Source organism: Triplophysa dalaica, chromosome 5 (assembly GCF_015846415.1).
Source record: "Triplophysa dalaica isolate WHDGS20190420 chromosome 5, ASM1584641v1, whole genome shotgun sequence".
NCBI lineage: Eukaryota > Metazoa > Chordata > Actinopteri > Cypriniformes > Nemacheilidae > Triplophysa > Triplophysa dalaica.
In genome coordinates this window covers 11732458-11759864 of record NC_079546.1, presented here as the reverse complement: position 1 = coordinate 11759864, position 27407 = coordinate 11732458, and the positions used below count along the sequence as shown (strand labels likewise).

The 27407-nt window shown below is 38.5% G+C and overlaps 1 protein-coding gene across 3 annotated transcripts in view; it reads left to right on the top strand.

Annotated features, from left to right (window-relative positions):
• celf2 (cugbp, Elav-like family member 2) overlaps positions 1-27407 on the top strand; it is a 140572-nt gene that overhangs the window by 11540 nt on the left and 101625 nt on the right. For all 3 annotated transcript variants that reach the window (XM_056749297.1, XM_056749283.1, XM_056749271.1), the window contains exon 2: positions 25450-25485. In XM_056749297.1, coding sequence (XP_056605275.1) covers positions 25450-25485 — 36 coding nt within the window. The remainder of the gene's footprint in view (positions 1-25449; positions 25486-27407) is intronic.

Sequence of the window (27407 nt, the reverse complement as noted above, 5' to 3'; positions counted from 1 at the left end):
ATTATTATTATATTATATATTATTATAGTACAATAATGATATTAATAATAATGTTTTGTTCTGTCAATGTGAAAATAACAGACACATTTTTACCGATATATTGTTTTTAGTCAGCTCCTTAAATAACAATATGTCTCATAAAACATTTTGGGTAGATATTCTGATGCTGTGCACTTGCTTGGATCAGCCATGCATTCATGTCTTTGTCCATATACTGTACTGTACGTATGGCCTTTAAAATCCAAATAATGGCACTTTTGGTCTGGTTAGCCTACAACTAGATATATCCCAACACACACAATCTCTTGTGTTCCAGAAGTAAGAGGAGGGGGAAAACAGATGGAACGCTAACCTCGGATGACCTCACAGCATTTCCAATGCAACATGTCCAAACCTGCGTAGCCACGAATAAATGACCTACACAGAGATACACACATACATGCATAGACCAGATGACAATTCTCTTTCTTGTGCTCTGGCAATGACCCGATCTCCGGGTGACACGTTCACCTAAAAGAATGCCGAGCGTGTACGAGAGACGGTGGGAGAGAGGCTGATGAAAGAATTAGAGAGAATGAGAGAATGAAGGTCTTTGATGAAGCATGGCTTTATGTAATCATTCTCATGGATGACCTGTGTCGTGCTGGTTCCAGGGAAATAAAACTGTAGAGCACGGCAGTGTGTTTGTTTCATGGCCACATTCATGTTTTTTTTCTGTCATATCTACTTCTCTCAATCAACGTATGCATGCAAGTGCAACAGGCTTGTGACTGCAGGGTTGTGGTAACCCGTGGGAAAGAACATTCTTGTTACGTTAAGACAGCAGCGAGGTTGAAAGCATAGCAAATGGCGACATTTGATGAACCTTTTAGTTTTCAAGCATTTCATCTGGAAATAGGCTGTACGAATCTTTCCCCAAGAGTTTAAGAGATCCCAACAATGTCTGAAAATGTGCTCAAATGTCAAAGATGTCAAACATTTCTCTCTACAAGACCGATTTCTCTGAGCTATGCTCTCCGCCATAGCTCTCTAACCGTGTATGACCAGTTGACTGCTGAAAGCATAAATAGCCCGGTTTTTATATCCATTGATTTCTATTTCAAAAAGAAGTTCCAATGGAAGATTTATAAAGGCTTGCACGTTTTTATTTTCAAGACGATGTAGACGTGAATAATTAAAAAAGATTATACAGTCAGATTAAAACGTCAAAACCTGTATCTCCCTATGTGTGATTCCTTGACTCCCACATGTGTCAAAAAGTGTAAAAAAGCATGCATGCTCATGTGCTCACGTGTCCGCCAAGCTGCAGGGTACTGGCATTGCGATCTCTTCCATTCCACACTGCTTTCATCCCTATGTTTGAAAGGAGAGGCCAAGCATCCAAGCGTGCAGCCTATGGGGTGGTGTGTGTAAATGTGTCCTCATGTAAGGCCCAAAAGCAACCTCATTAATTCCTTTGATACCGTCTGATTGGCCCGGCATCACTAAGTCGCATTAAGAACTGTATTTCCTCGCTTTAACTTAATGATGCTTTTCCAGCCAGCGCAATTAACCATGGCTCCTCGGGAGTGTGCGTGCATCTTTTTAGATCTGTTTGTGTGGGCCTGTTTGTGTGTTTAGGTGCTCTTAAGTGCAATGGAAAACTGGTTAGACTACAAAGTGCCTAAGCTTTAACAGAAAATTGCCCTGTGATGAGTGCGGCCCTTTAATAGGCCTCTAATGTCATATGTTTCTGCAACATTGGCGGAATATTTTCACAATTCACGGTTTCTGCCGTAAGTCGTTTAGTTACTTGATGGAGATTTAATGATATGAATTGACTCGTTTTCTTTATGGATTAGTCAGTAGCCTATATAGTACGACAAGAACTTTAATGACAGCCGTGAAGTTGTTCGGTAACATTGGCTAGACGAGGATCACCAGTTTGTTTACTCATCATCTGAGTAAAACTACATGCATTATTACTTTTTTAGGCATGTGCGAGTGTGTTAAACCTGTGTATGCTTGGGGCATAGTGTTTCTTTATAGGGTAACATCGCCAACTACTGGCCTGGCATGCTTAATACAGCGTTTTTACACATTTTCATTTTTTGACAATGTCATTATGTAAAACTTTTGAAAAGCGTTTTCATTCTTACTCCGTCATTGTCATATCCTGAGTAAAAACGAATCATTGGGTTTGTTTAAGGCATTAAGGCAGTTACATGTAGTCAGATATATACAACCAATTTGTATATTCAACTTTTGAGGTTGGACACATTTCTTGTCATTTTGAGATAGAATTCAACCGTGATTGACACGGAATAAACACATAAAAGTCACTCTGTTGTTTTTTACCAGTTTATTATTGTAAAATATAAATGGTATTAGACAAACCTGCATCTAAACCTTATGTTAAAACTAGAACCGGTTTATTGTTGTAGGACGTCTGTTAAAGGGATAGTTTGCCAAAAAAAGGAAAAATCTGTCATCATTTGCTCACCCACGTGTCATTTCAAACCTGTATGTCTTTCTTCCTTCCAAAGGAAAACAAAAGAGGATATTTTGAAGAAAGTTGGTAACCGAACAGTGCCGGAACCCATTCGCTTCTATATGGACACAAAATCAATTCGAGTGAATGGGTGCTAACAACATTCTTCAGAATATCTTATTTTGTGTTTTGCTTAACAAAGAAAGTCATATTGGTTTAAAATGACAAGGAGGTGAGTAAATGATGATAGAATTGGCATTTTTAGGTGAACTTTCCCTTTAACAAACATCCTACAAGCATCATTTTGGGTGAACCACTCCTTTAAACCATTTCTTTCCATCTAAGTAGTAAGTGAACCAGACTATATGTCTGCTCACGTGACACTATGAGAATGCAGTCTCAGGCAGATCAGTGGTGCAGTACACACAAAACTCCTATTGTGGGATGCCGAGAATTCAGTGTCCTGTGATCGCACTCGCTCACAGACATTCTTTGTGAGACACATTCCAGCATGGTCTTGTAGACACTCTATATGTGCATACATGTTATCCAACACAGTGAACACACAGAAACGGATACACGCTCACTATAACACATGTTGACACAAATCATGTTCTGCCCATGTAAATATGGTGTGCGGTGGTAAGTTGCACAAACAAGTGGTAACATTTGGTATCAGGGTGGGCTCAGTTGACCTTTAAAGACACAGATGCCACAATCCATCCCCTCACTTTGCTATTTAAATGTGTTCAGTCTCTAATGTGCCTTATGTGGTAACCTACACTGTTATGGAATCTTGTACAACTTGACAATAATATTTAAAATGTTTATAATATGAACAATATATTGGTATTTAAAATAATCACATTATTAAAAAACATTATTATTTTTGAACATCATCACAATACTCTATGCTAATATCATAAATAATTCAGCACGTCTTTAAAATTTTGCCCTCAGAAAATTGTCCGCCTTGTGTTGACTTTGACTGATCACAATTTTACAAACAAATCAATAGATATCGCGATAAAAAATTGCCACACAAAATTACCATCTGAAAACCATTACATTGCTCAATGAAAAATTAAATTATTATTACAGTATTAAATTCCAAATTTTTGTTGTGATATTTTTCTGGCATCCCTGCTGCTAGAATACTAGTTTTTCAAATGGGACTTTTTGTAAAAATATGTTATTCTAATTTGTGACCCTGAAGCACAAAACCAGTCTTCAGTAGCACGGGGACAGTTTTAATAAAATACAAAAATACATTGTGTGGGTCTAAATTATCGATTTTTCTTTTATGCCAAAGATCATTAGGATATTAAGTAAAGATAATGTTCCATGAAGATATTTTGTAAATTTCCTACCATAAAATATATAAAAACATTATTTTTGTGAGTGGATGTCCTGCCACAGTGCCCCTTATTAACAACTTCAAAGGCGATTTTCTCAATATTTTTATTTTTTTGCAATCTCAGATTCGTGAGTTTTAAACGGTTGTTTCTCAGCCAGATATTGTCCAATTATAACAACTCATTCATCAATAGAAATCTTATTTATTCAACTTTCAGATTATGTAAACATCTCAATTTCGAAAAATTTACCCATAGGACCGGTTTTGTTGTCCAGGGTTGAGTTGCTGCAATATTATTGTCAGAATGCTTGGCGTACAATAAACCTTTAGTATTTAACGTTGTATAGGGGAATGGTGGGTGGGTGTGGGGGTGAAACCAGGTTTAAACAAGTCCAGGGTAATTTATGAGTGTGTCATGAGTTTAGGGCTTTAAAACTCTATCAGGGAGGAAAGCAGATAGCCACAACGCAGCTGGAGTTTAACACCACAGTAAATTTTCTCTCTGTCTGACACAATTCATCCCTCCAGCCTCCCCTCAGAGAAATAGAGAGATTATAAGGGAAAGGAAAAACAGAGGTAGAGTTGGGGTCACATGATCATGAGGCATGTGACCGCTACAATGATACAGTAGATGTGTTCAAGATGTGTGTGAGGGAATGTTTGTGTCTGTAATAGGAGACGGGGGACCTTCTCTTTCCCCAATTTCCTAATTTGGTTGTCATAGCAATAACAAAAACACATGGCCGCTCATGCCCAGAGCAAAGTTTCGTCACTCCAGTCGACTTAATAACATCATTACTAACACCATTACAGCCTTTTGGAGTCTGTGTATGTGTCTTTATGAGAATAAGAAACTAAAATGTGTACTTGATGTGGTGCGCAGAACACAAGTAACTCATTTGAACACGTTTTCACTGTTAAAACCTTACAGAAAATACTGTACACTGTAAGACAGGCATTCTTACTGAGCATTTTTGTGTTGTTTTAAGTGAAAATAAACCTAAAACTTCTTAAATCAATGTAAAATTACATGACAAGAACGATATGAAGCATGTTTTAGTGCTAGTTGTTTTAAAAGAAATGTGATGAAGTAAGTTTATGGTAAAACAAGCCAAAAAATCTGTCCATGGGGTGAGAAAAATAAACTTGACTTCAGTTTGACCTTTTTCTCAACTACCTATTTGAAGTTTATTTTTCTCACCCCGTGGACAGATTTTTTTGCTTGTTTTTACCATAAACTTACTAAATTTTTGTATTATTTTTCATTAAAAAAAGACCAAATACCTTCTCGTCAAGTAATTGTATTTTGATTTAAGAATGTTTAGATATTTGTACTACAAAACTAGACAAAGACTCTTAGTGCGAATGTCATTTTTTACAGTGTACTGTGGAATTCTGTACCGTACCTTGTTATTTTTTTACAACGGATTTACACTGTCAGGGGTAACACAACCGCTTCCGGTCACCATCCTTAAATGAATAAAATCTGGATTAACCTGTAGATATTTCTCGGGGAGAAAGACAACAGAAGGGGAAGAAGAGCAGGTGGACAAACAACAAGAAACATGCAGCCACACACACGCACAAAAAGAATAAAACAAGCAACTCGATGCATATCTGATGTCTCATCGTGGCATCTCTCTCTACCCCTTGGTCTTCAATCTTACCTTGACAAGAGAAAGAAGCAATCGACCCTTTACACTAACATGATTTTGCCCCTCCAGGCCCCCAAGGGCCAGCAGAGGAATCCCCGGGTGAAGGCATTAAACTCATTACAGGGCATTGTGTTTCTGTCTCCTTCATTAACTTCTCCCAGAGCCATGCAGATCGGCCTGAACGCGAGCACCCCGACCCCATCTGTCTGAAATGTGATCTAACTTATGAAATCTGCAGCCTACGGCAGCTGTGCAATCACATTACATCCGCGAGATTAAAAATATATTGAATTTTTTTTCTTCTCCCTCCTCTTGCCCTGGTTTTGTTCAACCCAACGACGTGCTTCCAGTTCTCTCGCTTTTTGGGTTTCTCAGCTTGTTTTCTTGTGTTCGTATCATTCTGGGTAACATCTTGCGTTTCCTCAAGTGGATAACAGTGTTAAAGAGATAGTTTGAATGAAAATGAAAATTCTGTCATCACCTTTTGATCTTCGTGTTGTTCGTTCCTCATCCTGTTTCTTGCGCGGAACACAATGGGAGATGCTGAGCTGAATGTCCAACCGGCCTTTTCTTATACGATAAAGCAGATGGTGATCCATGCACCAGAAAGCACTTAAAAAGTGATCTGTATGACTCTCTTACACTATATTTAAAATCGTCTGAAGCCATACTATACTATAATAGTTGTTATGGTTCATTCCCAATAGGTGACCATGATTATATTACAAGAACATTGTGAGTGTGCCAGATTTTAAAGAAGGAAAATGTGAGAGAAATTTGAGCTAGTTTAGAAAAGAAGTATATATATTTATGGCATTTTTGTTTCATTTTGTTTCATTTCTCCCAAATTCCAAATGAAAACATTGTTCTTGATCGCATTTGTTTTGGAGATCATTGAAAAAGGTTAAATCTGGATCTGACACGAGAAGATTTTTCTACATGATAGTCAATAGCGTCCCAAATATGTTTGGTTACTAGCATTCTTCAAATATCTTTCTTTTTGTTCAGCAAAAGTTACAGAGGTCTGGAACAACTTAAGGGTGAATAAATGATGACGAATGATTTTTGGGTGAACTATCCCTTTAATGTCATTCCTGAGGTCTGTTTCGCGTCATTCCTCACGCTCGCTCACAAATGATTGAAATGATATTTTTAGTGTTTGTTTGGATCCTGTAGTGGCACAAAATTTAAAGAGGTCATATGACACGGCAAAAACTAATATTATTGTTTGTTTTAGATGTACTGCAATGTGGTTTAAGGTTCAAACCTTTCGCCTTTAAGGTTCAGAACGCTCAAGTGAACTGGCCAATCATAACACACCTCGCTTTTCAGAGCGATGAGGTTTGTAAAATATTAGCACTTTTCAGAGAAGCGGAGCAAAGGGGAGATACAAACATGCACGGTATGTGGAAAATACAGCGTTTTTTAACCTTAAATCGTGTTTACACATTGTATTACATCTAATGCAAACAATAATGTTCGTTTTAGCCGAGTCAAATGACCCCTTTAATAATTTTCTTTAAGCATTACCCCCTTCTTTGGATATAGCGGAAAAAGCCTATATTGTTTTCCCGGATTTATTAGTTCCGCCAGGCCAATCACCATCATTTCTACTGTCACCTGTCATCTCCACCCATCACTTAGACGCTGATGAGGTTTGCGATGTGTATGTTATGTGTCAACGTAAATTACATACACCATAACGGACACCCGCATTTCGGATCTTGGTTTGGAGAACTGGCCCGAGCAGGTTGATGGCGAGTGTGTTACGTTGCCGATAATATGATGTGGTTTGTGTATGTGTGACACAGAGCTCGACACGGATGGCCAATTACTGTCCAGTGCAGGAAAGGACAGCCGTCACCTCTTTTTCTCCTAATGCTGTCACCACAATGACCAGACAGAATCATCTGCTCCCACTGGGAGTTATTACTACAGCGCTCGACACACACACACAAACACACTTAAGACCTCCCAGCTGCTCTGTGGTCCTGCTCACATTGTTCGGTCAATTTGTTGGAATATGTTGACATTTTTCCAAGCTATTAAAACTCTTCAGTGTGAACGTTAAGTTGGATCTATGCTGTATCAAACTAAATAGGCAGGCGGTGCAAACTGAACTTTTCAGGGGTATGGATTTGCTCTTCTAATGGCTTAAATGAAATGTCACTTGCTTAATTTCATGCTCGGGTTTGTTTTAACCTAAACCCACTCGACCAAAATTTTCCTGACGAATACGGCAGATTTTCTCTCCCCACACATCCCCAAACACATTCAATCGAAAGAGAGCCGTTTTAAAACCTCATACACCAATAGACCACAAATGTACGTGTCAATTTATTTGTATTTCTTGACGAGGATTTTGCTTAATTAAAAACTGTGCAGAAAGGCATGACGCCAGCACCTGTTTCTGTCATTTCTGATTGGGCGCTTGCTTAAGGTACTACAGTAATATCTGCTCTACATTGCATGAAGAACAATTTTTCATATCAGTGCTTTTTCATGGGGTGGAGGAATAAATTCAAAATCTTGTGTTGGTGGAAGTTAAAACATATGTACATTTGCTTCCATTACTTCCGTTAGTTACGTGTAACGTGATTGACACATTTTCATATGTACAGGTTTTTAGTAGCTGAAAAAAATAAGACATCTCTACAGTTGTGCATTTCTGCATTGTCTTTGAATTCCAACATCCATCGACATCTAACAGCAATGTGAAAGACTGAGAGAATGCAAAAACACATGAAAATGTGAAAAGAAATGCCTTAGATAAAAGATAAAATACATGTAAAATCACCCGTATTGTGTCGTGAACACCAAGATGCACATGCTTTTTGCAATATTCAAGATCTGCAAAGTGCATACCTGGCAACCTTTTTACACGTTTGTTCCATTTTCAGCAAATAAATGAATAAAAAAAATTGGTCAAAGTTGGAATTTGGGAGAAATGTTGTCAAAACTCAAATGAAATCATTTAAGGGTGGTGTCTTAATTTTTGTGCGGTTGTGTTATTGAATGGAACTAAATGGAAAGTAAACACTGTTATGTTTATAGAGGGTTTCAAAGCAACAATTTGGAACAAACGTTACTGCGCATGCATGCATTAATGGCCCAAATTTAACTTCTGATACACATTTAGCCAAAAATCGGGTGGTAAATCTGGTAACAAGAAAATTAAATAACACGTAAATTACATCAGCTAGCAAGTTAAAAGTATGTTTTGCCAGTGTTATCGGCTAGCCATTATAGGAACCGTTAATTGGCTAAACTTAAATGCGACAAAGTTACACGAGCCATGCAAAAACAAAAATATTAAATAAAATGAAAATACAATAAAATTCAACATATTGTTTATTTAATACAATTATTATGCAATAAAATATACATTAAATAAAATATAAATAGTTATATTAGTAGCCACTAGCCAGACCGATCAACAAACACACACCAAAGTTAACTTCGAGCCAGGCGTGTACATCCAATAAAACCATTTATTACTTGATTACTTAACTTAAATCATTGTTGCAGATTATAGATCTAAATAAGTAATTATTCATTTTAGCTATAACCTTTGTTGTTATTACAGATAACCTCAGTTACAGGTTTAACTCTATAAAGGCTAGGTTTGGCTATTTCTTTTACATCTGTACATCTGCTCTGGTTCCTCTATGCCTGTCGGGTGAACCGTGGTGCTCCGATCAGCTTTTCTCATGAATACCTTATAATATAGATCAGCATTGATGTAGAAAATCTGACCCCAGGTCAGCGAGAGTGTCGGCGTTGGAAAAGGGAAGTGAGTGTCGGCTGTAGACCTGTGATAAGCGGTGATAAGAAGCGGCTACACACATTGTCAGTGATGTCTAGAGGTGTTGAGCCAAAATCCATTGAACCGTGATGTAAACTTTTCCAAAGCGTATGTGCATGTGTGTGTGAGAGTGTTTATCTGAAAGAATCTACACCTGGAGAGGGCAGATATCTTCAGTTTTACCTGACGTTCCTCTTTTTACAGATCTTGCGCGCATGTGAGGAAGTGTGTGTGTACTCAACAGGGTGGTATTTATTTCATGGTGTATTGGAGTGTGCAAGGTTTATGCATGAGTGGGTTAAATGCATGCAGATAAAGAGGAACTTCTCAAAATCAGATGTTTGTTAATGTTCATTACTTTTTTTAAATATGTTGGAGGCCTGGCGACCCAAGTTTTTGTTAATTCACACACCTAAAACTGACAGTAGAAGTTATAAGACCACGTATCATTATACTTCCAATCGGTAGAATGGAAGTGAATGGGCGTTGACTTTTTGATGCAGCTCCAAAAAGTGCATCGTGCATGCGTGCGAACCAAAGGCTTGTTTTTCCGGCAAACGACGGTGATGAAAGCTCCCACGCAGAGGAGATAAATAAAATAACAAAATAAAAAATGCTGCGTTCATCATCCGGAACACGCCTGCGTCATTTGCCGGAAAAATTCAATTCAAGTTTATTTATATAGCGCTTTTCACAATGTGTATTGTTTCAAAGCAGCTTTACAGGGGCAAACAGGAAAAACAGAAAAGTTAAAACACAGCACAGTGCATGGTATTTATACAACGAGTAAGTTCATTCTAATAAATAACATCTAATTTCTAAATAAATAAATGAATGAATGCAGTCTCCCGGTGAGCAGGCCAACACTGCCCTGCTGTGGCGAGGAACCCAAACTCCAATGATTGATTAATGGAGAAAAAAACCTCGGGAGAAACCAGGCTCAACCGGGAGGGCCAGATCCCCTCTGACGTGTCATAGCTGCACTCAGACTGGTGACATGTGATTTTAGTTTAGCATTTAATACCAAATATTGTAACTTCAGCATTAATAAGACAAATAGTCCGTCTTTGCTCTTGGTTGGGGATGTAGTGGTCTGAGCTGGGATGGTCCGATGGTCATATTTCTCTTGGCAGATGGTGGAATTGCCTTAGATGGAGCTGGGATGGTCAGTCAGTCTGCAGCTGTATCTGGTGTAATCTCAAATTGGGGATGGGCATCTGTCGGTCGTCTGGACATGGTGGAACTTCTTCCTACCTCGGGATGGGCATCTGTCGGTCGTCTGGACATGGTGGAACTTCTTCCTACCTCGGGATGGGCATCCCGAGGCAGAGGCGGAAAGAGAATAAAGAGAATAATTAGCGTAGCTGCTGTTCATTAACTATGCATTAAGTGAAAGCTTGGCTGAAAAGATGTGTCTTTAATCTAGATTTAAATTGGGAGAGTGTGTCTGACCCTCGAATAGTATCAGGAAGGCTATTCCAGAGTTTAGGTGCTGCGTATGAGAAAGCTCGTCCACATTTGGTGGATTTTGTTATTCTAGGTATTGTCAAAAGTCCTAAGTTTTGAGATCTCAGCGAGCGTGATGGGTTGTAACGTGATAAAAGCTCGGTTAAGTAAGTAGGTGCTAAACCGTTCAGGGCTTTGTAAGTAATTAAAATAATTTTAAAATCAATGCGATACTTAATGGGTAGCCAGTGAAGCGATGATAAAACTGGGGTTATGTGATCGTATTTTCTTGACCTAGTAAGAACTCTGGCAGCTGCATTCTGAACTAACTGTAGTTTGTTTATCGATGATACAGGACAACCACTAAGTAGAGCATTACAATAGTCAAGCCGTGAGGTCACAAATGCATGAATAAGCTTTTCTGCGTCTGCAACACATAAACTATTTCGTAATTTGGCAACATTTCTAAGGTGGAAGAAGGCTGTTTTTGTGATATTTGAGATGTGATTTTTAAATGACAGGTTGCCGTCTAATATAACGCCTAGGTCTTTAACTGTATTTGTTGGAGTAACAGTGCAGCTTTCAATTTGCAGGCTGTAATCGGAGATATTCGGTTTACTTAATTTTGGTGCTATAAGTAATATTTCTGTTTTGCTAGAGTTTAAAAGGAGGAAATTACTAGTCATCCAATGTTTTATGTCCTCGATGCACTCTGCCAGTTTGGATAGCTTAAAGAAAAAAACAAGCCTCATGTTCATGTGCATTCAAGGGATAACGGATGTTAGACATTATCATTAATGGCGTTGTCAATATGGATATTTCTATTAAACAAACACATCGATTGTCCTCAGAAGACCTTTGTTAAGACCACTGAGCCGCGTTGAGCCGTTCTTTGATCGATAGATGCACTGTTTGGAGCTTCAAAAAGTCGACGCCCATTCACTCCCATTCTACCGCTTGGAAGTCAAATATTTTGCATTATTCTTCAAGAAGAAAGTCATAATCCGTTAGAATTCCTTGAAGGTGAGTTAAACATAGTGGAATTTGGATTCTTGCATGAAAAAACCCTTCAAAACACGTTCAGGTCACGTTTCACCCCAAAGGCAAAAGAAAGAAAGAAGAAATCATATTCCCATAATGAAGACAAAGCCTATTTTGGGACCATTAACTAAGCACATTCCCCGAAATTGTCATTACCGGAATGTTTTAGTCTCGGATTTGTTTGTTATTCTCATTATTCTCAGTGGTGATTCTCATTAGATTCACATTACTGTAATACAGTGTAATATTTTATTTACATCAGGGTAAACGAAAGGCATTACAAAGTAACAAAGTTAAACTTTCAATTATTGATTTATATATATATACATAGACTTATATTTTCTTTTTGATTATGGGGTGAGTTATAACGTAAAAATCTTTTCAGCTGTTTTTGGAAAGTTTACCCAGAATACCAAAATTCGAAATGTAATTGTCTAAAACAATAACATTGAATATACACGCAATGCACGATTACATACTGATGCAACTGAAGTCCATCCGTTGCACATGTGAGTTGTTTGCCTCCACTACCTGAATTCACTACTACTCATTACATCGCTTTAGAATATAGCTTCAAACACAGACATGTCTGGATGTTATTACCACTCCATGACAACGCAATGACATCATCGGGAACTCCACGCCCACCTCTTATTTCAACACACTGGTGCGAGGCCCAAAACATGCGCCTGGTTCTCATAAAGACGTTGTGTGCCGCATAGTATGTAGATGAGAAGATATCGCCCTGCAGCACTGATAGATGTGTGAGCCATCGTGCTGTGTGTGTACACACCATAGCTTTATCTTATTACATCAAACTCTCCATTAATGATGCATATATTCAGCCCTCCTGTAGGGAGTGTGTGTTACACACATGAAAGTTTGTTTTCTTTTTCATCGCTGTCCCACTTCGGGCCGCTCTGCTCGGAGACCATTTATCACAATGGCGAATGTTTAGTTGTGGTATGAAGCTTGAACGTAATTGTGCGCTTTTTGTGGTTGCTATGGGCGTCATTTTGCAGATCCCCGACAGACTTAATTAGTTAAAACAAAGCGAGATGTCCATTTTGTCTACTTCTCCACCTAAATTTATATTGATTTGTTCACGCCTCTCGCAGGGATTAAAAGTGTGTTTTGTCCCGTCGCCAGCGGTTTTTCCTCGTTTCTCGCCAGGGAAGTCAGTCAACGTTTTTTTCTACGGCTTTTCTTTTCTTAAAACGCGCGCCGTCGACAATCGTGTCCTCATTAAAACGGCATTAAAATTATGCAGGTAGTTTATGAATGCCTGTGGCTTCTGCCAAATGTAACCACACAGACACAAATAGACACTTAAAGAAACACCAGGCTTGATAAGTGCACTGCTGTTAATTGGCAATGCAGGAAGAGGGTTTGGTAATAAGCTCTTTATTATCAGTTGTTTTGTTCTTGTTTTAATATGATTTTATGGTTGACTGTAAAAACTGGCAAGGTCCAATTTAGTGGTTGGTGCCATACTAGCTCTGTTCTAAAGCCTAGTGAGCTACCTTGTAGACTAGTGTCTACCAAATAAGGCGGCATCCTAGCTGAAATGTAACTTAGAGGGATAGGTCATCCAAAATGAAAATTCTTTCATCATTTTGTCATGCTCATGCCATTCCAAGACTGTTTGACTTTTATTCTTCGGCAGAACACAAAAGAAGATATTTTCAAGGACACTGGTAACCAATCGACGTTGGCTTCAGTCGACATCCATTATATTGAAAGAAAGCAACTGAAGCATTTCTCGAAATATCTTTGTGTTCTGCAGAAGAACGTGTATATACAGCAACAGTCAAATAACATGAGGATGAAAAATTATGACGGAATTTTTATTATAACAAAAATGTGGAACTACACAAGAAACAAAACACATTCTTGACCCAACATAAAAAGACAATCTTCAAAACGGTCTTTCTTAGTTTGACGTCAAGTTATTTCAACATGGAGTGGCAGAAAAAACCAAGATACTACTGCAAATTTTAATTTCAAATCAGCATTTCTAGACGTGTTGTGGTCATTCCAGTCCAGTATCTGTTACATTTCAAAGATATCAAACCTCAGGTTTTCTCAAGTCTGATGATCCAGAAATCCAGATGATCACATAAAAATGAGTTGAATGAACTTTTCTTAAATACAAATACAATTTTGTATACAATTTTAAGTACAAATGTATACAGAGCCTTTTTCTGTTATTTTAATCTATTTTTCCCGCTTTTATTTTCTGCAAATAAATGCAAATTTTTATTTGAAATTTGGGAGAAATGTTGTAAGTAGTTAACAGAATTAAACAAAAATGGTAATTTTACCTTAACACATGCCTATATAGTACATTTTAAAATAAATTTTCTGCGGCTTTATCTATCTATATAGCAACCTGCAATTTGATTTTTCAAACAGAGATGGCGATAGAGACGCTTATGTTACAAATTAGATCTTTAACTCATAAACATTGTTTAAAATGTACATTTGTGTCTATTTCATCTCTGCTTTGGACTTCTTTAACTGAACTGCAGTTCTTTCTTGGAATGACATCTTAGAATAAAGCATCAGAATGTTTGCTGCCAGCAGTTTGGACCAGCTTTCCCGCCTGAACTCAACATTGACTCCCTACGATGTTGCATATGTAGCCATTTTAGTAGGTTTGGAACAGTGTGGCACTGTTCGTTCCTGCGGTTTAGTCGATATGTGATGAGTGTGTGTGATAGAGCAGTCCTTCAGCACATACAGATAATACACTACCGTCTGAGACGTTAGTCGGCTTTTCATCATGGTGATTGATGGCGTGCAGACCCGGATCTCGAGCAGTTATGATCATATCAATTTGCCGCCAACCTCATTGACATCTCTTTACAAGCCCGTTATCTATCGTTCTTGCCGTAATGACACCTTGCGGAAGGACCGCACGGCTCATCGCTCTGGTCCCCGGCGGAGAGGGCCCGGATTACGCCGTCAATATAAGGGCCAGATTAAGTGGTAATGTGAGATTAACGCATGGTATGAGTTTATTAAATGGGATTAAAGATGACATTTCACCCCAGCGGGACACCTCTGACATTAACATTCGAACTCATTTATGCATACATCCAGAGAGAGATGACAGAACCGTTACCATGGCAGCCACGAGTCGCACCGTGAAACGATGGACACAAAGCATTCTCTGTATTTTCATTTTTTAAGTTTTTGTTTCCAGATAAACTTAATTGAAATTTAGTATTTGCTGCTAAAACGCATTTCATCATATTATTGCATGTAAAGTCCGTTTCTACGCTCCTGTTCTTATATCATTTTCTTTCCTGTAGTATCATGAAGTGTCAAGGTGGAATTAGTATAAGAGATGACTTGTGTAAAGGGCAGATGTGCAGGGGGTTGGTTTGGTTTTGGTGATGTGGGAGCCACAATGCTTTGTAATTTATAATGACTACATATTATTTATTTTAATTACATTACAAATCAGACAAAGAGTGTGAGTCAGGGATTGATGGTATAGGACAGGGGTGCCCAAAATTGGGCCATGAGGGCGGGGTCGCAGTCGAATCAGTTTGATGAAATTTGACCATCTGTATTTATAGTTTGTGGTTTATGTATAACAACTTAAATCTATCTATCTTCTTTTAATAGTTGATTTGACATATATGTATAATCTGTATTTTATATATATATAATATTCTGTGTTAGTGTAATTTGTATGCACCAAGGGTCTGAGAGTAATGCGATTTCAATCCTCTATGTACATACAGTATATATGTTCTGTACATGTGGCAGTATTGACAATAAAGCAGACTTTGACTTTGACTTTTGAACAAGTAAAGTAATGAGTAAATTACTATAAAATAATATTATGTTAGACTGGGATCTTTTGTGTTGTCATTATGCGTGTTTGGATATGTGCATGTTTGCAGTTGTACTGTAAACACCTTCAAGGATAATGGGGGTCTCGAGTCACTGGCACTGTTATTTTGGGGGTCATGGGCTGAAAAGTTTTGACACCCTTGCTATAGGAAACACTTATAAGAGCAAACATATACATGATTTATAGAGTTATATAGCATGACTGTGTGATATTGCTTTCATAAAATAGCTCATCTGAAAACAAGGAAAACTGCCCTAGTGATGTTCTGGTCCTATACTGTATCAGCGCTATTGGATCATCTTTTATCTGATCATATTTAACAACCTGAACTTACTTTGCTTGTCATTGAACAACATGGTTATCTTCAGCCATGAAACACCATTTTTAATACTAGTGGGATGTATTAAAACTGAATATTCTTCTGACTGAGGCTCCGTCAGACCCCTTAAAGGAACAATCCAAACATTCTGTCTTCATTTACTCACCCTCGAGTTTTTCAAATCTGTCTAAATTTCTTTGTTGTGATGAACGGGGAGAAAGTTATTTGGAAGAATGCTTGTAACCAATCAGTTCTTGACCACCATTGACTACCATAGTAGAATTTTTTTTTTTTTTAAATGAACCGAATTTAGGAAATGTTTGACTACCAATGTCATTTTTCCTACTATGGGAGTCAATGGTGACCAATAACTGTCAGAATTTTCATTTACAGTTTAAAAAAAGACTACACAAGATTTATTGCCAATGTGTTATGTTAGTAACTTGAGAGACCAGCTTGTTTAAAGGTGTGTATCATAGCAGGGCTTTAAAACACCAGCATGACTGAATACAAAATGCTGTGGCGGTTAATGAAATCTTGGCATGGTTGTGCAACTCTTCTCCTTTCGTTCCAGAGCTCTCCTGTTACACCGCACAGCTGTGGAGTGTGTGTGTCCTGTTTCATTTCAACAGACCCTTGTTGCTCAAGTGTTTTAGTATCAGTACGTTATAGACAAATCTTTTCTTTCTCTGATTATTTATTTTGCTGCGTTCTCTCTGAGACACACATCAGTATGGAAAACAAATGTCGTCTCTTTAATATCTCTGTTGTTTCTCCAGACTGGAGTGTGATTCAATTCAGAGCATAAGGAGACTTCTGCTTCCCCTGTAAAGATCCCAGTAGTCTCGTGTGTCTCTTCTAGAGTTTCAGAAGAGGTCTTAAAGGGATAGTTCACGCAAAAATAAATTCTGTTTGGTCACTCTTATCATTCAAAAGGCGTAAATTACTCTTTTTTTTCTGAGAAGCACAGACAAAGATATTTTGAGAAATGTCTCAGTGTTTTGTGTACATACAATTGAAGTCAATGGTGTTCGGTTATAAACATTCTTCAAAATATCTTCTTTTGTGTTCATTAGAAGAAAGAAAGTCATACAGGTTTGAAATGACATCGTGGTGAGCAAATTATGAAATATTTTTCATTTTTGGGTGGAAAATCCCTTTAACAATGTTATCAATTATCAAGTCTATATGAACGATCTTATTTTTGTTTTCTAAAGTGTTTCCTCGTGTTTTAAGCCTTAATCGAACCAATTGTAGTATTTGTATCTCATTTGTCTCCCTATTTATTTTTCTTCTATATTTCTCCCCCGAGGAAACAACGTTTTTGAAGTTAGTGAAAATGAAACATAACCGAGAACTCCTGAGCCATCGAATAGAAACATCTAAGTGATAACATATTCATACACATGTAGACCAAAATATAGGCTGCTGACATGTATGTATGTTATAGCGTTATTCTATCGGGGTCTAGCGCATGCATTGGAGTGTTATGTATGAAGACAACTAGGACAGTTAATGTAGCACTCAAATTGCAATGCTAACAGCAGCTCCCCAAGGGCCTTTCTTTTTTATAACCACACACATCCGCTTCATCTAGGGCAAGGGCTCGAGGCTGCTCAACTCGCCGTCATTGATAGTCCGAACAAAGAGGTCAAAAAGAAATGTTCCGTGTATGGCGAACGGCTACGTATGTTTTGCGTGTGTTTCCGCGGCAGCATACGAATTGTGATGTTATTCTGCCGGGTCATTATTTGGCAGTGGCACTTTTTGGCAGGATCAGTGTTTGGCAGCGTACCAACCTTCTGCCATCAGGTGATACACTGCCCTGCTGTGTGTGTCTGTGTGTGTGAGAGCCGGCGCAGTGAGAACAGCTGCTGGGGCACATCTGTCTACCGAGCAACACGTACACACACAAACACACACACACACACACAGACACTCACTCAGTTCAGCAGTGTATGACAACCGTTTCCTAGCATTCAAAGAGTTGTTAGGGGCCATCGACACAGGACACATTCTTGCTTCCCCCTTTGCTCATTTTTTTAAGTGTAGGGCTTTGAAAACATGCACTAGACAGACGCATATGAGTTTTTTAGGTTTTCTTTCATATGTCAGGTTAAAGACGCTTATTATTGGAAGTAACATCACAAAGTGCTCCTCGGAGGGTTGTGTTCAGTTCAATAGTGTGGCGGCTAGTTGTTTTAAAAACACAAGACCGGAGCTTTTGTAAAGTCTCTATGCTGTTTAAAGTGAAGTTAATCTCAAAATTACGTTCTTTTTTACTCGCACCACATGATGTTCAACGTGTTCGGAACACAAATAAAGATATTAAGGTGACACCCTAGAGATTTCCAAGCCTCTTCATAGACATCACGCTTATAGTTGTTGTCAAGGTCCAGAAAAGCACATAAGACATCGTTTAATTGGTCTATCCGCTCATAGTGGCTCAATTGAATTTTTTGAAGCGATGACAATACTTTATGTGCGAAAAACATATCAACCTAAAAACTTTAATCTATAAATTCTTCTCTGTTTTGTCAGTCTAAGGTGCGTGTTCATGAGACTCTTTGGCGCATGTGCGTTCGGTGGGGGCAGACGCCGCTGTTCTGACTGACAAACTCTATGTTTACAAGCAGACACGCTGTATATATGCTGGTCTTCGTAAATTGTCTCATGATTTCGATATTGAGGAAGACTTGCACATTTTTGGCCCAACCGAATGCGCATGCGTCAAAGTACTCTCATGAAACGCACACCATAGACTGGCAAGACAGAGAATATATCGATTTTAGTCGTTTGGTTATTTTTTCGCACATAAATTATTGTCGTCTCTTCGAAAAAATTCAATTGAGCCACTATGAGTGAATGGACCAATTTAACAACGTCTTTAGTGTTTTTCTGGACCTTGACAACAACTATAACCATGATGATTATGAGGAGGCCTGAAAATCTTTCGGATGTCAACTTAATATCTTTAATTGTGTTCCGAAGACGCTTGGAGCTCTTAAAACATGTTGAACGTCATGTGCGTGAGTAAAAAGTAACACAATTTCGATCGAACTTCGTACGTTAAAGCTGCAATTCGTAACCTTTGCACCTATAGCGCCATCTCTGTTTGAAACATAAAGCTGCAGGTTTTATTTGAGGAAGCAACCACCCAAGGATACCCAAAGAAATACATCAACAAAATACTCAGACCTCTCTTGCAAAGTGCCGCAACACTCTAATCTAGGAACCGGAAAGCAATGCACAAATATTGAACATTTTCAAACTTGAAAAGTGACAACATAGCGACTCGCTGGCAACCACCCAGAACATCTTAAAAGCCACAAAGGAAAACCCTAAACACCCTAACAACTACATAACAAACACCCTTGCTCTAAAACGCTAACTTTTCACTCTCTCCTCTCTCTGGAGACATAGATTGATATCGTAGCCAGTTCCTCATAAGCAGTGTCCTGGGACAGTTTAAGATTGTGTATGTCAGTCCAACAAACAAGCCAAAACGCAACTCTTCTATGACCAGACTGTGTACTCTAAGTTCTTTATAAGGTGCACATCTTCATTCATAAGTGGTAGGCATTCTGCATTTATGTTTATGGATTTTTTGTGGGAGACTTTAATAGCTCATAATGCCTCATAAACTGAGATCTGCGAGGGCTTGTGGGTAATGGAGCCTATGAGAGAGGGAGGGTGTAGTTGATTGATGAATGCTGTTGTCTAATCTGTTGCTTAAGGTTATGTAACTCGCTGTGTAACTTCAGTGCGAGTGTGTTAGATTGATAGGGTCTTGGCTTCGAGCAGTAAATTTACCCTTTGAGCAATTCCCGTCAAATGAAGCCTATCGCTGGACTTCCACGACAAGTTTATTTGTCGTCCCCATTTCCTTCCCTCTCTTTTATACACGCACACAGACAAAAGGAAAAATGTGTTTACACATTTATTTGCAAAGATGTAAGATGCTGTCTGAAACTTAAGCATAATTAACCACATTAAAGTCTACGTTTTTACACCAAAACCTATGGCAGTGACATCAGTACTGTAACTTTTTATTAGTATGCGTTATGTAATGAGTGTAAATACATCTTTAAATACCTCGTGCCGAATCCTGCCCGGTACTTGTCCTTTCTGTATTTTTTTACTGTCTCTATCAATTAAATTACAGAGGTGTAACACAAATCTGTGTAAACATTTTATTAAATATTATTGTAGAGAGATTCAAAGTAGGGAAGGAAGGAGACGGGAACCGGCAAACATTTAAACATTTAATAAAGTAAGAACAGCTGGTGGCCCCTTACAGCTGACCGCCGGCGAACAATACATAAATACAAATACAAACATGTTCGGGCCCGGTCCTCTCTCTTCGACGGTCCGGTCGCTCGTTCTCTTATATGCTCCCGATCTCCTGCGTGATTCGAGACACAGCTGGCGCTCATTAACAATTACTCACCGGTCTCGAACCACGGTCTCGCCCTGCCTACTCCACTACTACTATTAATATACAATTTTTTTAATGAATTTTGTTGAAATATATATTAAAACTACAATATAGAATCACCTGAAAATCCATGTCTCTCATCAACAACTGACCGATCAGTTCTGACTTCTATCTCTTTACTACTCTTTAAAAAAAAAAGACACTTAGCTTTGTATACTGTGGTAGGCTATATGAGACTAGTTTTTTATTGCACTTATGCTTTTTGTTGTCCTTATATTGTTCCAATTGCTTCCATTGTTTATATCATCTCAAATCTTTGGATAAAAGCGTCTGCTACTGGAAATTACTTAATGTAAATATAGTTTGACCAAAATAAAAGTCCTTTTAAAATCTTGTCAGAAATCACGGACACAAAAAGGATATTTTAATAAACATTGATAAACATCAAAGAACATTGGACCCCATTGACTTCCATTGCATGGACACAAAACCACCAAGACGTTTCTTTAAATATCTTCATTTGTGTTCCCCTAGAGAGTCATAAACAGTTTTTGAACGACACAAGTGTGTTTAAATGATAACAGAATTCTTCTTTTTGGGTGAACAATCCCTTACGTAGGAGCAAGTGGACTGGTTTTGGTGGAAAGGAGTAAAAATGCAGATCTTAGCTGTAATGTCGTAAATAGTGTAACACTACTCAAGTAACAAATATTGACAGACATTTGCTAGAGTTTAAAGTCCATCAAAGGAAACTAGGATAAAGCCGTGGGTTAGGGGTTTTCTTCCTCCCAAGAGGTTAAATGAGTCTTTCTCGTTTCAATCAAACTCTTATTGGGCTGTGAGCGCCAGTCACCCAGAGAGAGTATCAGCTTCACTCTACCTAACTCGAATCGGACAGGCAGGCCGGGATGACCTAAGGGCTGACTGACCATACACATACACAGCACTCTCCATTTCCTCAGTAACACATCTTTTCATTTTACGTAGTGTTCTAGACAGGTGTGACTCAACAAAGCCACATACTGTACCACTGTGAAAGGTAGAGGGTTCCCACACTTTTCACAGAAGAAGCAAACGGAAAAGACATTTTGGTGAACATTTTTATGACAATAAGATTTATCATACATAAAAAAAATCTATTATATATAAATTCTTCAGTGGCTGTTGTAACACCAAAATACCTTGTTCATCTAATAGTCGCTGAGACGAATAATGATTGACAGGACATTCTGTCGGTCGGTTCATTTCTATTTCTGTGGTGTTGTGCTGGGTAACCCTGGCTCAAGTCAAATGTCATTGGTCCAATATCCTTCTTCAAATCTGTCATCAAATATTTGCAGGTTGGCTTTGACTGTCACTTTGCGCATTTTCGCTTTCAGCATGGACAGACGATTTATCCGTCCCTGGAGACAAGTACATATTCAGAACAAATAAAGAGAAACTCTTTCATCAGGAAGAAGTTTAGTGACTGCCGTCAGCTCAAGTCTAGTCTGAAGTGCATATAAAAACCACCTGCGTCAACGAATGCATTATCGCTTAAAAAAATGAGACGTCTCTCAAGCAAGCAAAACGTATATGGAAAAACAAACTCTGTTGCACAAAAGCTTTGATAAGAGAGAGGATGTGCAAGCGTTTATGCGCGAGACTGATAGAAAAAAAACGAGTAACGCACGAAGATGAGTAAAAGAGACGCAGACGCACAGATGGTGGGCTGTTGAAGAGAAGATAATGATTACAGATGAGCGAAGATGGAATCGGCACAGTAAGAAAGAAAGAGTGATAGATAGAACGGGAGAAAGAGGGTAGACATTTCATTTCCATCTACCACCCTCCATTTTTTTAATAAGGTAATTTTCTGTCGAAATCTAGCCGCATATTAAAGGGGCAAAGTGTTTTCAGACACGGTATCTCACAATTTAGCTACAAATTGAGGGGTTTATTTTGAATTGATTGGTTAAGTAGAAATGCCATTTGGGCCTGCGTGTTCGTGCACGGGTTATGCGACAAAGCACACGTCGAATTTATGGTTGCAAAAGAGGTTACATCTTAGGTGAGGTAGACCTTTCAATCTTTCTAATTTAGGGTCTTTTGGTGTGTTTGTGTATGCGATATTAAACCAAAATGTTTTTTTACACTGTGAGTCTTGGTGCTCAGTTAGGTGACAAAGGTCCGAGCCTTGATCTCATTCCCCTCTCTACATTTCTTCCCTAAAAAAATCTGCTTTGTATTTCATAAAGGTGTCATTTAGCCTGATATTTCAACTTCAGCATATGGTGTATTTATTTTGGACAGTATATGAGACCATGTATGAAAAGTAGGTGCTACAGAAACAGATTACATCATCGAAGAATTGATGCCACGAACTTGGCACACATTTGCTCACAAAAATGCTCAACCTGGCAACCCCAAACCATGGCAGATTAAAGGTAAAGTTACCCCCTAAAATGAAAATTCGGTCTCAACCTCTTGTCATTTCAAACCTGCGTGGCTTTCTTTCTTCTAAAGATAGAAGATAAGAAGATATTTTGAAGAATGTTAGCAACCAAACAATGGTGGTACCTATTCACTTGCATTGGTTTTGTGTCCATACAATGGAAGTGAATGTGTACTGACATTGTCCAGTGGATTGGGTTCTGCGGATGAAAGAAAGTCATACAGGTTTGAAATGACAAGAGGTTGAGACCGAGGTTGAATGCAAGATGACAGAATTGTCATTTTTGGGTGAACTACCCCTTTAAGAGCGCTTGTCTTTTTTTGTGTTCTTCATCAGACAGTCAGTAAACCGGGCAAGGGGCGTGCCATCTGAGGTTGAGACTAAATAGAGAGAAAAGAAAGATGTTTGTGAGTGCGAACAGTTCTGGGTTAAGGCCTTGCATAATTCATGCCAGTCAAGCTCTATGGTGAAGGTCTACGCGGGCGAAACTGTGGACAGATCTCTAGCTGTGTGGCTCTTTGAAATGGAAAGTAACCTCCAGCCCACCTTTGGTCTGATCACCAGAGCTGGCATACGCTATCCCTTTGCATCCCTCTCATTTGGGCCGGAATAAAGGAATAATTCACCATTAATAAGTGCATAGCTGGCGTCCTGTTATTCGACAGAGCTGACGGCAGCTGTTATCAAACAGTGCCCGTTTCAACGGAAGCTTTCAGAATCATGACCGCGCACCTCCTCGCTGGCATCCACAGGGGACCAATTTAATAACATGCGATAGGAAGCACGGCCTCTTTCTTTCTGCGCGACGGGAGCATAGCAGTAGGGAAACGGAGGGATAAGAAGAAAACAACACAAAAAGAAAAAACAATTTGGAGTGGGCTAGTTGGTGCTAACAAGAGCGGGGAGTTCATTTTGATTACCTGAGCTTGGGTGCCATGTTGAATGAGGGCCAAAATTAGCCGTAGCGAATTGGCCACAATTGATTTGCTCTTTGAATACAGCAGTCTGGCTTTTTTTGCCCGTGTTTGAATACGGCACTGGACCCTTTGTATATTTTTTTCTGGGTGTAGGCAATTGAAAAGGGCAGACATAGTGATTGCCAGTTTTTATTTCTGTTGATTTATTCCCAGAAGCACAGCACATCACGTGTTGCCACACACACACACACACATGTGCTATGGCGAATCTCCTGAAACCTGTCAAAAATATGTCACATGCCACATTTGAGTCATATTTTTCCTGACAAACTGTTTTTTTCGTACATCTCCAGGACCATTATTTTTCAGTTTGCATTGCAACAATATATAAAATGCATTATAATAATATTCTAATTATACAATATTTAATCATATAAATATATTTTTTTTAAGTTTCCACAGGTTTAATGAGATTCCCCCACATATCCTACTGTAAATAGTACTGTACCAACCCGTACATAGTAGGAAATACTCTACGGTATTTCGCATTAATAGCCGTCGATTTAGAGTGCAACGCAATTTGCCTATGTCAGCGTAACGTGTAAATTATGATTCATACAGGAACCGGTTGCTAATGAGGTGCTGTATTAGCCATTTGTAATTGTCAGTGGGTAAGATTATATTTTTTGGGTGAAATATGTCAAGAGAGCCTGAAAGAGGTGCTCGCAGTGTGCTATTCCTCCTTCACTCTCTCGCTCTTTTTCTCTCTCTCTCCGATCTTTCACTTTTTGCTTCTTTTGTGCTCAGTGGCTCGTAACGCTCCATATGTCTGTCTGCTTTTCCTTGGAGAGAGAGAGAGAGGGAGAGGGGGAGACATTAATACAGGCACCCTCTGCCTCGTACATTCACTGCTCATGTTTTCCCAAAAGCCGAACGCTCTGAAATGACAGGAGAATGGTGGGATTGGGAGAGAAAGCGAGAACGAGGGTGTGGATGATTGGACGAGTGAGAGACAGACAGTTGGTCTGTTCAGATTGAGAGAGAGGGGGTGTAATGTGTGCATGTGTGTGTGTGTGTGTGTGGTGTAGACAAAAGTGGAGTGAATGTTATCTTGCAGTCCTTGAATGCACGCATGAGAGCTCCCCACGGAAATAAACAGATACACGTCATTACAGCTGTACTATTACAAACCATACAAATACACAAAAACACCAACGTTTTTGTATTTGAATAGTTTAAATAATATTGGAGCTCAATACTGAAATATCAATGCTACTGACATATGTTGTTTTCCCCAGGATCAATTCTTATTGTAAACGTCAAATGTGTCAGTTGTTGTTATAAGAGGAAAAAATAAAGTATTACTTTAAGTGAGGTTTATTCATTTATTTGTAGTAATATTTTATATTAAATTGATATGATTATGGGTTATAATTTATTATTATTCGTTTTGTTTTTGGTTGTGTTTGTATTGTTATATATTATTTGATTTAAATGTATATGTTTTTATTATAATGCTATTTATTTGTTTGATGTTAAAGTCTTAAATTTGTTTTTGTATTTATGGTATATTTTTGAATGGCTGTAATGTAAAATGCACAAATTACCATCATGGTATTTAATATAAGATCAAAAAGAAAGTGATGTTGACTGTTTTTGACTTATTGAAGTACTGAATTTTCCCTTTTTTTTCTTACAGGCAAGACGCAAGTGATCTCTCTGGAACTATACAGAGGTAGGACCATCTATCTCTCTCTTGCTCTCTCTCTCCCCTTTTCTCACTCCCTCTTTCATTCCCTTTTATTTAATTCTCCCACTTTAATAATGTGTTGACAGCTGTATACTTAGGATGCTTCTTGAATCATACACAAAGCTCATTGTATTTTTGTACCTTCAAGACCTTTTGTGAGGTCTTGAGTAGATCGCTAGATTGTGCAACTGGCCGACACAACATTTATACGTTATATCTCTTCATGGAGCTGTCCATTCATTTGGTCTCTGTCGCATTTAACAAAACCCACCCATGTAATATCAAAATAGGGACGTAATAGTTATTTTGTAAATCCAAGGGATGTTTTTAAGCCAACAAAAGAAAGAGAGTAATTTTATTCTGCCTTTTAAAATACCTTTTTAGTTCGAATTTTGAATCAGCATTAACTGTAGACTTCACAGAGAAAACGTTCCCAAAATGCATTGCAACAAGCTCAGTGAAACCCCTCCAGTAATGGAGATCGAGTTGAAAAATGTCAATTTCAGTATTATGCTGTTAGCTTATGCAATATAAGTCTCTCATGAACTTTGTATTGTGTGGTACGTGGAGTTGCTGCCTACATACAGTAGATAGCTCCAAACCAGTCATTAGAGGTTCAATTTTAGTTTCTTTATATCTAGGTTGGTGGATAAAGTGAGAAAAATGTTGACTATAATTCCATACTGAAAAGAAAATATGGACAGGTTAGCAATTAATTATTTTACCCAGTATTTCTGTGTGATATGCAGTTTTAGGCCTAATGCAGTTTTACACATTTCAAAGTATGCACGTACTTAAAATGTCTCTTACATCACACATCACCGAGTCTCGTCCGATAAGAAAGCAACAGGAAAAGAGGATGATGGGATTGTGGTGAGAAGAGAGATGAAAACAGGAACGTGGTATGATTAACATTTCCTTCTCTGAAATTCTGACACCGGAGAAGAGCAAGATGACAGGGAACGAGAGAGCGAGAGAAATAAAGAGGAGGTATTCTCAGCGAGTCAAGGGTGCAGAGTTGAGGCTGGTAAAGATCTGTGACTGAGGGCCATTAAACCCAACCCTACGGCTATGAGACGACACGTCAAGAGAGCGGGCGAGAGGTTTTTGATAAACTGCTGATCTTAAAATAGCTACACCTATTTTTCATCTGGGATTCTGTTAAGAATAAATTGTCACGTCTCATCTGGAGAGGAGCTTTCTTCATCAGGGCGGCACGGAGAAACTCAAAGCCGATGCCAGAGTGTGCCACCTTTCCGTTGTTACAGTGATGCGCTTTGGGTTACCCGTCGACGAGCACCTGATTGACGGACAGCCTGCTAGATTTCAAGGGCACTCGGAAGGAAAAAAATGTCACTATGGGAAAGTGCGATGGACAAGGGCGTTGGAGCAGGGGTAATGGTGGACATAAATTACAGGGGCACTTGCTGAGGGAGGCTCGGTTGAAGATGAATAATCTCACAGATTCAAATCCTTACTTCGATGAGGATGTATGTAACCATATGCCAATGTCTATGTATGCTTATGTTTCATAATATTGTCACTCACTCGTTAAACAGAGATCATCCAAACAACACCCCAATTTAGTTTCGTCAATGGGTCTCATTTAAAAAAGGACAAAATATAGACAGTAAAACTAAATTCTTTGTGTTCATCGTTTATTAATAAATTAACGTAAATTGTCCAAAAAAATTCAATGCGAAAGAAATTCTGTTTTACACTGTCAGAAAAAAGTTACAAAAGCTGTCACTGAGGTGGTATCCTTTCAACAAGTACACCTTTGTACCTAAAAAGTGCATATTAGTACCTCACAGGTACATATTAGGACCTTTTAAAGGGTACCGTCCCTGCGCCAGCTTTCATACTTTTCTCTGACAGCGTACAAAGAGATTTGTTCTGGTCATATT